Source organism: Abrus precatorius, unplaced genomic scaffold, assembly GCF_003935025.1.
Source record: "Abrus precatorius isolate BTA unplaced genomic scaffold, Abrus_2018 Scaffold0, whole genome shotgun sequence".
NCBI lineage: Eukaryota > Viridiplantae > Streptophyta > Magnoliopsida > Fabales > Fabaceae > Abrus > Abrus precatorius.
The window spans coordinates 166,315-177,641 of NW_020874290.1; the positions used below are offsets into that span (position 1 = coordinate 166,315).

At 33.8% G+C, this 11,327-nt stretch overlaps 3 protein-coding genes across 3 annotated transcripts in view; 1 reads left to right on the forward strand and 2 right to left on the reverse strand.

Moving 5' to 3' along the window:
- Window positions 1-1,204: 1,204 nt before the first annotated feature.
- Window positions 1,205-6,602, forward strand: LOC113846797 (photosystem II CP47 reaction center protein-like). Its single transcript, XM_027475485.1, has 4 exons — window positions 1,205-2,757; window positions 3,354-3,585; window positions 4,527-5,165; window positions 6,097-6,602. Exons 1-4 carry the CDS (start codon window positions 1,237-1,239, stop codon window positions 6,600-6,602), a joined length of 2,898 nt encoding a protein of 965 aa, XP_027331286.1. The 5' UTR covers window positions 1,205-1,236.
- Window positions 6,603-6,823: 221 nt separating this feature from the next.
- On the reverse strand, window positions 6,824-8,339 carry LOC113847686 (DNA-directed RNA polymerase subunit alpha-like). The gene is made up of 3 exons (XM_027476963.1): window positions 7,908-8,339; window positions 7,204-7,783; window positions 6,824-7,128 (listed from the first exon to the last, which is right to left on the reverse strand). The coding sequence occupies exons 1-3, from the start codon at window positions 8,316-8,318 to the stop codon at window positions 6,824-6,826; spliced, it is 1,296 nt and encodes a 431-aa protein (XP_027332764.1). The 5' UTR covers window positions 8,319-8,339.
- A 249-nt stretch (window positions 8,340-8,588) lies between these two features.
- Window positions 8,589-11,327, reverse strand: part of LOC113848035 (30S ribosomal protein S3-like) — a 3,891-nt gene continuing 1,152 nt past the window's right edge. Inside the window, exons 2-3 of the mRNA XM_027477434.1 lie at window positions 10,429-10,642; window positions 8,589-10,181 (exon numbers count right to left, since the gene is read on the reverse strand). Of these exons, the coding sequence (XP_027333235.1) occupies window positions 9,844-10,181; window positions 10,429-10,642 (552 nt within the window). The 3' untranslated portion in view covers window positions 8,589-9,843. The remainder of the gene's footprint in view (window positions 10,182-10,428; window positions 10,643-11,327) is intronic.

Sequence of the window (11,327 nt, forward strand, 5' to 3'; positions counted from 1 at the left end):
CCTTAAGAGCCGTACATGCACCTTTTGATGCATACGGTTCACTAAAAATCATATAAACAAAAAGGAATCAATGTGTCTATTTCAACCCTCTTTCCCTTTTCATAATGGACTCTTTCGAATTTTTAACGAAAAAAAATGTACTAAATTTATTGAACTAACTTCTCATTGATGTATTGCTTTCATCGAGATCGAACACAAATCACAATGTAATTTTCTTGTTTCTGAATGGACTTCCTCAATTCTTTTAGGTTTCTTTTCTACTCTAAGTAAGGATAAGGATCTGCCCGATTTTTATTTGCACATATAGGACAAATATTACAATACCATGTCTTTTTGTTACGACTTATCTCTTCTCTGAATTTATTATTTCATTTTTTCTGTAAAATATATGATATGATAGAAGTAGTAATTGTGGATATATTACCAATTGGTTTTTTTCTAAACAGAGTCTGGATACTTCGTTTTATTGGTCCAAGCAAGCCAACCATAAATTATTTTGAATTTCGAATAGTAATCTGGATACCCCCTCCAAAAAATAAAAAATCGATCGAATTGCACTTCATTACACTTCACGCTCCAAATTTTGGATGATTCAATCATTCTTTTTTGGTGGTGAAAGAGAGGATATCTCAATCGGGGGGGAGAACGGGGAAATCCCGTATGACCAAATATATCTGACAAGTCGCACTATATATCAATCCAAGATGCATTTCCTTCTCCAGGACTTCGAAAGGTTACTTTTGGAACACCAATGGGCATAAAATAGAGAAAAAAAGAAAATAAAATAATATATTTAACTTTAGTGTGGAAACGTAAGAATGGGTTTATTGTGTTAAAAACAATTTGCTTTTATTATATTGTATTTTTTATAAATCATAAAAAAGGGAAGAGTAAAGATAAAGATAGAGTAAAGTTGTTACGAATGGGTCCTTGGGTGATAAACGAATATGTCTGCATTTACATATTTAAATACTCATAGAGAAAATTGTCAACCCCCCCTTCCCACCATTGCGTATTCTTACTTATCGGGTATAGAATAGATCTGCTTCTTCTTGTTCCTACAAATATGATTGTTCCACTATTACTAAACACTATTACTAAAAAACTAGAACAAACATTAATTCTTTCTCCGAGATAATCTACTAAAAGGTAAAAGGTGAGAATCCATAGTATAGTTTTTTCCAGTGCAATAAAGTTACATAGTGTCTATTTTTTGTTGATATAAGGGGTATTTTCATGGGTTTACCTTGGTATCGTGTTCATACTGTTGTATTAAATGATCCAGGCCGTTTGCTTTCTGTTCACATAATGCATACAGCTCTGGTTGCTGGTTGGGCTGGTTCGATGGCTCTATATGAATTAGCAGTTTTTGATCCCTCTGACCCTGTTCTTGATCCAATGTGGAGACAGGGTATGTTTGTTATACCCTTCATGACTCGTTTAGGAATAACCAATTCGTGGGGCGGTTGGAATATCACCGGGGGGACTATAACGAATCCGGGTATTTGGAGTTACGAAGGTGTGGCCGGAGCACATATTGTGTTTTCGGGCTTGTGCTTTTTAGCGGCTATCTGGCATTGGGTTTATTGGGATCTAGAAATTTTTTGTGATGAACGTACCGGAAAACCTTCTTTGGATTTGCCCAAAATTTTTGGAATTCATTTATTTCTTGCAGGAGTGGTTTGTTTTGGTTTTGGAGCATTTCATGTAACAGGATTGTACGGTCCTGGAATATGGGTGTCTGATCCTTATGGATTAACGGGAAGGGTACAATCCATAAATCCCGCATGGGGTGTGGAAGGTTTTGATCCTTTTGTTCCGGGGGGAATAGCTTCTCATCATATTGCAGCAGGAACATTGGGCATATTAGCGGGTCTTTTCCATCTTAGTGTGCGTCCACCGCAACGTCTATACAAAGGATTGCGTATGGGAAATATTGAAACCGTCCTTTCCAGCAGTATCGCTGCTGTCTTTTTTGCAGCTTTTGTTGTTGCTGGAACTATGTGGTATGGTTCAGCAACTACCCCCATTGAATTATTTGGTCCCACTCGTTATCAATGGGATCAAGGATACTTCCAGCAAGAAATATATCGAAGAGTTGGTGCTGGGCTAGCCGAAAATCAAAGTTTATCAGAAGCTTGGTCTAAAATTCCTGAAAAATTAGCTTTTTATGATTACATCGGCAATAATCCAGCAAAAGGGGGATTGTTTAGAGCGGGCTCAATGGATAATGGAGATGGAATAGCCGTTGGTTGGTTAGGGCATCCCATCTTTAGAGATAAAGAGGGGTGTGAACTTTTTGTACGCCGTATGCCTACTTTTTTTGAAACATTTCCGGTTGTTTTAGTAGACGGAGACGGAATTGTTAGAGCCGATGTTCCTTTTCGAAGGGCAGAATCGAAATATAGTGTCGAACAAGTAGGTGTAACTGTTGAGTTCTATGGTGGCGAACTCAATGGAGTCAGTTATAGTGATCCTGCTACTGTGAAAAAATATGCTAGACGTGCTCAATTAGGTGAAATTTTTGAATTAGATCGTGCTACTTTGAAATCAGATGGTGTTTTTCGTAGCAGTCCAAGAGGTTGGTTTACTTTTGGACATGCTTCGTTTGCTCTACTCTTCTTTTTCGGGCATATTTGGCATGGTGCTAGAACCTTGTTCCGAGATGTTTTTGCTGGGATCGACCCAGATTTGGATGCTCAAGTAGAATTTGGAGCATTCCAAAAACTTGGAGATCCAACTACAAGAAGACAGATAGTATGATAGAGCATTCTTTTGTTCCTTTTCGACTTTTTTTGTTTTTGTTGTTATGATTTGAATTTGACATAAAGAACCAGATAAATCTTGATTCGACTCAAAACACTTTGTTTTCACTTTTTTTCTTTATCCGAGAAATGAGCTCCAATAAACAATAAACAGGTATGAAAGCTATAATTGTAAACCACGATTAAATCTATGGAAGCATTGGTTTATACATTCCTCTTAGTTTCGACTTTAGGAATCATTTTTTTCGCTATCTTTTTTAGAGAACCCCCTAAAGTTCCAACTAAAAAAATGAAATGATTTTTCATTATCTCAATTGAAGTAATGAGCCCCCAATATTATATTAAGGGCTCATTACTTCAACTAGTCCCCATGCTCTTCGAATGGATCTCTTAGTTGTTGAGAGGGTTGCCCAAAAGCAGTATATAAGGCATACCCAGTAAAACTTACAAGTAAACCAGATATAGAGATGGCAACTAGGGTTGCTGTTTCCATTATAATTCTAAAAATTCTTAGAATTCCAAAATTTCAAGACCACAATGGATCTATAGGATATAGATCCTATATTTACAGCGGAATGGTATACAAAGTCAACAGATCTCAATCAATATAAAATAGGATTTATGGCTACACAAACTGTTGAGGGTAATTCTAAGTCTAGTCCAAGACGAACTATTGTAGGGGATTTATTAAAACCATTAAATTCAGAATATGGTAAAGTAGCTCCGGGGTGGGGAACTACTCCTTTGATGGGTGTTGCAATGGCTCTATTTGCGATATTTCTATCTATTATTTTGGAGATTTATAATTCGTCCATTTTACTGGACGGAATTTCTATGAATTAGATTCACAAGAATCAAGTAACTAGCTTTTCAATAGAAAACTAAGGTTAAGCATTTAGGTTTTTTATCGTTAGCCTATTTCATTTTGATTTGGTAGTTTGATCGTGAAACTTCTTTGTTTCTGTATTTCCGGAATATGAGTGTGTGACTTGTTATAATGGATCTTATTGATAGTACAGAACATAAAAAAAATGGATCTGTCATCTTGATAGAGATGATTTTACCCCGTCAGATATTTATTCTAGTATCTGGAGTACGGAATATAGAAAATCAAAAATATTCTTAAAATATTAGAACTATGATTCATACTAAATATTTAGACCTCGTAACTGGATTTAAAAAAACTTTTCAAAGAGTTGAAAGAATAAATTGAAAAATGAAAATTATTTAAAACTTCCGTCGATTATCTTTATTTTGATCAACGGACAAATGTTTCTTTGTTCTATCTATTCATTGAATAAGTGATGATCCAGCAGTTCTTACTCAGGGAATTTTTGGACTTCGATTAAAGGTTTTTTTTGAATCATCGTGGTCATGATACGAATCTGATGTTTTTTTTAATTGATTCATATGGTCCTAACAAGAGAATTCCTATCAATAATAATAATTAAGAAAACAGCAGTAAAAAAAAGAACATTACACACAAATAAAAAATGGAAGTAAATAATAGAATATTCAAGAGGCCTACTGTAAATAAAGACGAGTGAGCCGACTTGATATTTTGGCATTATAACCACAAAGAATAGTTTTCGGATTTCTATTTTTTCTTATCTTCCGAAAAGATTGGAATCATAGGATTCCGTTAAGAAGTTTCAAGCTTTCTATTACACATATCTGTTTTCATTACAACCAGTATTTGGGTATTTTTGTTTGAGCCGTACGAGATGAAATTCTCATATACGGTTCTCGGGGGGGTACCTTAGTTTACCTATCTCAATAAAGTCTATGATTGGTTCGAAGAACGTCTTGAGATTCAGGCGATTGTCGATGATATAACCAGTAAATACGTTCCTCCCCATGTAAACATATTTTATTGTTTAGGAGGAATTACACTTACTTGTTTTTTAGTCCAAGTAGCGACGGGATTTGCTATGACTTTTTATTATCGTCCGACTGTTACTGAAGCTTTTGCTTCTGTTCAATATATAATGACGGAGGCTAACTTTGGTTGGTTAATCCGATCAGTTCATCGATGGTCGGCAAGTATGATGGTCTTAATGATGATTCTGCACGTATTTCGCGTGTATCTCACAGGTGGCTTTAAAAAACCTCGCGAATTAACTTGGGTTACCGGTGTAGTTTTGGCTGTATTGACCGCATCTTTTGGTGTAACTGGTTATTCCTTACCTTGGGATCAAATTGGTTATTGGGCAGTCAAAATTGTAACAGGCGTGCCCGAAGCTATTCCTGTAATAGGATCCTCTTTGGTAGAGTTATTACGCGGAAGTTCTAGTGTGGGACAATCCACCTTGACTCGTTTTTATAGTTTGCATACTTTTGTATTACCTCTTCTTACTGCCGTATTTATGTTAATGCACTTTCCAATGATACGTAAGCAAGGCATTTCTGGTCCTTTATAGTAAATATGAATCATAGATATTTGTAATTAATCATTTCTTATTTGGGGGAGGAATATATTTCATTGCTACAAATATGGATTATTTAAAAGAATAAGACATGTATTTGGATATTTTCCTTCAATTTAACAAAATTGGATTATTATTATTTTTTACATACACGAATAGTTGAAGGGAATTCTACGAAGAAGAAATGGATTATGGGAGTGTGTGACTTGAACTATTGATTGGGCCACGCAGATATATGATTTTCTCTTATCTGCCACATTTGAATTTACAATTCAATGTGTCTTTATTCCAACTACCACGCAAGGTCCGTCCCTACAGAGGATAGGCTGGTTTCACTTGTAAAGAATCTTTTCTATGATCAGACTCGATCATATCCTGCATGAACAGGCTCCGTAACATCCAGTAAAAAAAGTGATGTGGGATAATCTGAATTATATTTTCTCTATTTCACTGAACTTAATAGTATGGAAATGCATTCATTTCCTATGCATTGACTCGATTTATGATACTATCGGAGTAAACCAAGTGGATCTAAAGAAGAACAGGGGTTAGATTATATTAGTAACAAGTAAATCCTTTGTACGTAAAAAGTTCCAAGATTTTTTTTTTGGGGGGGGGGTAAGAATTGCAAGGTTTGAGATCACCCAAAAAGCACTATTCACTTTGAAAGCCTACTTGGGTATTGAGCGTTTACTTAAGTTTACTTAATAATAAAAGAACTTAATTTTTTTTTTTTGCAGATAAGATAATTGTAACTTCGGAGAAGAAAATAAGGTTTATTTTCTTACATGGAATCTTTCTATATGTGTGGATAACATATGCATTTTTTCTATGGATACATTCGAAATGTTTGATTCGTGCTCGAGCCGGATGATGAAAAATTATCATGTCCGGTTCTTTCGGAGGATGGATCTATAAGAATTCACCTATCCTAATAACAAAAAAACCTGACTTGAATGATCCTGTATTAAGAGCTAAATTGGCTAAAGGAATGGGTCATAATTATTATGGAGAACCTGCATGGCCCAATGATCTTTTATATATTTTTCCAGTAGTAATTCTGGGTACTATTGCCTGTAACGTAGGATTAGCGGTTCTAGAACCATCAATGATTGGAGAACCCGCGGATCCATTTGCAACTCCTTTGGAAATACTACCCGAATGGTATTTCTTTCCCGTATTTCAAATACTTCGTACAGTGCCCAATAAGTTATTAGGCGTTCTTTTAATGGTTTCGGTACCTATGGGATTATTAACAGTACCCTTTTTGGAAAATGTTAATAAATTCCAAAACCCATTTCGCCGTCCAGTAGCAACAACCATCTTTTTAATTGGTACCATAGTAGCCCTTTGGTTGGGTATTGGAGCAACATTACCTATTGAGAAATCTCTAATTTTAGGTCTTTTTTAAACTTTTTAATTAAATGGATTCAATTGTGAAATAAAATATCATGCCATGTATATTGTGTATCTAGGGAGAATTCATTTTGAAACGACTAATCCCTAGATACATCTTTTGGCCTATTCCGAGTATATGGATTTATTCTAAGGATTCAAATTACACATTTTCACCTTTATTTTTATAAATAATAAAATATGAAAAAAAAAAACCAATGCCAATGGATTTCAAATTTATGCGAAATGCTTTTCTATTTCTAAAATGTCTAATATATGTTTTACATCTTCTACACGAAAATGTTCCATTTCCATAAGGTCTTCTTGACTATTATTCAAAAGTTCTAATAATGTATGAATATTGGATCTTTTGAGACAATTATAGATCTTGGGAGGCAATTCTAATTGGTCAATAAAAATGGATTTCAATGCTATTCCTTTTTTATTTTTCCTCAGTTTATCCTTAGCCAATATATCATGAAAAGTAAAAAGGGGTAAAGTAACCTTGTGTTGATTTTTTTCTAAATGAAAGGGATCTTCTTCTGCATGTAAAAAGGGAATAAATAAATCAATCAAATTCCGAGAGGCTTCATAAAGCGCCTCTTTAGGAGTTAAACTCCCATTTGTCCATATTTCGAGAAAGAGTATCTCTTGTTTTTTTTTCCCATTCCCATAGGAATGAATACTATGATTTACATTTCGAACAGGCATGAATACAGCATCTATGGGAAAACTTCCGTCTTGAAAGTTTTTTAGTGTTTTTATACGATATCCGCGATTCCTCTCAATTTTTAATCCAATACACAAATTAATAGGTTCTGTTAGGTTGGCTATATGTTGTGTATTATCAATGATTTCCACAGAAGGTGGTAAAATGATGTCTTGAGCAGTTATATATCCAGGACCTTTGAAACAAATAGATGCGTCTTGAGTTCCATACAGATTACTTCTCAATACAATTTCTTTCAAATTCATTAAAATTTCATGTACTGATTCTTGAATACCTACTATGGTAGAATATTCATGTGGTATTTTCTCCGATTTTGCACGTGTAATACATGTTCCCTCTATTTCTCCTAGCAAAACTCTTCGCACTGCAATGCCTATTGTATCGGCTTGGCCTTTCATAAGTGGAGACAGAATAAAGCGTCCATAATAAAGACGTTTACTGTCTACTCTTGATTCAACACACTTCCACTGTAGTGTCCGAGTTGATACTCTTATTTTCTCTCGAACCATAGTAATATATATATATTTGATCAAACCCTTGAATTGTTTATTTCTCTTGAAATCTTTTCCATGTTTATTTTTAATTTTACACACGTCTTTTTTTCGGAGACCTACATCCATTATGTGGCATAGGGGTTACATCCCGTATAAAATTTAATAGTATACCACTTCTACGAATAGCTCTTAATGCCGCATCTCTTCCGAGACCGGGGCCTTTTATCATGACTTCTGCTCGTTGCATGCCTTGATCCGCTACTGTTCGAATAGCATTTCCTGCTGCGGTTTGAGCGGCAAATGGTGTACCCCTTCGTGTACCCTTGAATCCACAAGTACCGGCGGAGGACCAAGAAATAACCCGACCACGTACATCTGTAACAGTCACAATAGTATTGTTAAAACTAGCTTGAACATGAATAACTCCCTTTGGTATTTTATGAGCATGCTTACGCGAACCAATACGTCCATTTTTACGCGAACCCATTTTTGGTATAGGTTTTGCCATATTTGATTATTTCATAAAAATAAGTCCGAGATATATGGATATATCCATTTCATTCAAAAACGGATCCTTTACTTTTTTCTAACTAGTTTCTAACTAGAATTCATATTCGATTTATATATATCAATTGTATTTTTATATTAATCGACATCGAATATGAATTTTTGAAATAAAATTTCAAATTGGAAATACCAATAATAAAAAATTTCTTCTAATATTTTATAAAATATATATTCTAATATTTTTATATTCTATTTTTATAGAAAATCCTCTTTTGTGGAAATATTATCCTTGTCTTTGTTTATGTTTTGGATTGGAACAAATTACTAGAATTCGCCCTCGCCTGCGAATTAATCGACATTTTTCACAAATTTTACGGACGGAGGCCCCTATTTTCATATTTGTAATTCCTTAATAAGTTAATACCAAATCTATTTATTGGAAGAAAATAAGGTTTCCTTACATTTTGAACTTGTACCCCCCCCCAAAAAAAAAGATTGTTGAAATTAAAAAACAGTCTAATTAAATTGAATTTTTTATGCTTCTTTTTTTTTTCTACGGGCGTATACATATAAACATATAAAAAGTACGTCGAATCTTTTGAAAAACATAGCTTATAATTCAATTTTGATTATATAAAGGAATCTGAAACATACCCCTGGGAATTTATTCATTCAGGAATTAAATCCTCTTGAATCCTTTTTATTTTTTCTTTTTTTTTTTCCAATTCCAGTTTCAGTTAAACCCCCTTCGCACATTCACTAGTATATGAGGGGTGGGTGATATTCTAAATCTGTGTTTTCTCTCTCTCTTTTTGACAAAAATGGATAGAAATTTCTCATCTAATTCGTATTTCAGAAAGATTACCATATATAACATAAAATTTCTCCGCCTATTTTTTCTAATCGAGCCTCTCGATCTGTCATTATACCCCTAGAAGTTGAAAGAATTACAATCCCCATGCCTCCTAAAATTTTAGGGATTCGTTGATAATTAGAATATATTCGCAGACCAGGTGTACTGATCCGTTTTAAATTTAAAAAACTTTTATATGATCCTTTCTTATTTATTCTATACCGTAGAGTTAAAACTAAATAATATTTGTCGCTTTCCCTATGTTTTCTGACGTTTTCAACAAAACCCTCTCGTAAAAGTATTTTCACAGTGTTTTCGGTGATGTTAGTAAATGGTATTTGAACCATTTTTTTTCTATTCATATCAGCATTTCGTATATAGGTTATTATGTCAGCGATGGTGTCCTTACTCATGATAAACGAAAATGATTGTTGCTCCTTATTTTCAATATAATCAACATGCTCGTTTTTCTATTTTTTTTTCATTATTTCATTTAGATCATCCAATATATTTCATTTAGATCATCCAATATTAATATGAAATAGATAATAATTGTTATTTCTAATACTTAGAATAATTACTACAAAAGGGATATGTGTGAGATATAATATATTAATTAATCCATTTTCATTACAAAACAAATATATCCATATCACGGTTTTGCCTTATAATTTTATAATACCTCGGGTGCTAATGAAACTATTTTAGTGAAATTTAACTGTCTCAATTCCCGTGCGATTGCACAAAAGATTCGAGTTCCTTTTGGATTTCCTTCTTGATCAATGACAACTGCAGCATTATCATCATACTGAATTAGTATACCGTTGCTACGTTTGAGTTCTTTACAAGTACGTACAATTACAGCTCTGATCACTTCTGATCTTTCTAAGGTCATATTTGGTACTGCTTCCTTGATTACAGCAACAACAATGTCACCAATATAAGCATATCGTCGATTACTAGCTCCTAGGATTCGAATACACATCAATTCGCGGGCTCCGCTGTTATCAGCTACATTCAAATAGGTTTGAGGTTGAATCATATCATTTTTTTGTTCTTTCAGTCCAAAGATTGAAGTAAAAAAAAATATTCTGTGTTCAAAAATAAGGAACTTACAATTGCATTTTTATGTTTTCATCCTAAAGCCCTCTTTCCTTTGGTTTTCATTATTATCCTGAAATAATGAATTGAGTTCGTATAGGCATTTTTGAGGCTGCTAAAGAAATAGCCTTTCTGGCTATATTTTCTGATATCCCACCCATCTCATAAAGTATTTTCCCAGGTTTAACGACAGATACCCAATATTCGGGAGATCCTTTTCCCGAACCCATACGCGTTTCGGTGGGTCTTACTGTAACTGGTTTGTCTGGAAATATGCGTACCCATATTTGTCCACCTCGTCGGACATTTCGTGACATTGCTCGCCGTCCCGCTTCTATTTGTCTAGACGTGATCCAAGCGGGCTCAAGTGCCTGAAGAGCATATCTTCCGAAGCAAATATTATTACCTCGATAGGATATTCCTTTCATTCTTCCTCTATGTTGTTTACGAAATCTGGTTCTTTTGGGGTTCTAGTTGATGGTTGTTTCTCAATTCCATCTCTATTACAGAACCGTACATGAGATTTTTCATCTCATACGGCTCCTCGCGAATGAAACGATTCCAATAATATATATATATAAATCGATTTAATCGATAAAATAATATACACTAATATACATATGTTTAATGAATAATAGAATCGCGGGATTTTTTGAGATTTCATAGAATCTATTAGTCTATTGGAAATTTGTATATCTTGTTTTGATATATAACTTAATATGTATTCTTATAGACAATTTAAGACAATTTTTGCTATCTGTATATAACTAAATAATATTGTTTTGTTATCTTATAATATTCTAACGAATCCTTATTTCTATTTTTCTTTTTTCTTTTATTATCATATCGTATCATATCGGATTGGCAAAAATAAAAAAATTCAATAAAATACAAATTTTCGCGGGCGAAAATTCACTCTTTTATTACCAAATTCAGATGGAATGTAGGGCATAATTCCTCAATAAAAAAGAATGGATTCTTTTTTGGTTTGTTCCGCCATCCCACCTAATGAATCATTAAGATTTGTTTAAAAAAAATCTTAGATATTCGCAGGTT

Excerpts from the sequence above, each read along its gene's own strand:
- LOC113846797 (XM_027475485.1), top strand. The coding sequence starts at position 1,237 with ATGGGTTTACCTTGGTATCGTGTTCATACTGTTGTATTAAATGATCCA. Across the intron at positions 3,586-4,526 it reads TTATAATTCGTCCATTTTAC|AGTTTACCTATCTCAATAAA; the intron begins TGGACGGAATTT and ends GGGGGGTACCTT. Across the intron at positions 5,166-6,096 it reads TCCAATGATACGTAAGCAAG|GATGGATCTATAAGAATTCA; the intron begins GCATTTCTGGTC and ends GTTCTTTCGGAG.
- LOC113847686 (XM_027476963.1), bottom strand. The coding sequence starts at position 8,318 with ATGGCAAAACCTATACCAAAAATGGGTTCGCGTAAAAATGGACGTATT. Across the intron at positions 7,784-7,907 it reads GGTCTCCGAAAAAAAGACGT|TGGAAGTGTGTTGAATCAAG; the intron begins GTGTAAAATTAA and ends CGGACACTACAG. Across the intron at positions 7,129-7,203 it reads CGAAATATGGACAAATGGGA|AAGAAGATCCCTTTCATTTA; the intron begins GTTTAACTCCTA and ends TTTTACATGCAG.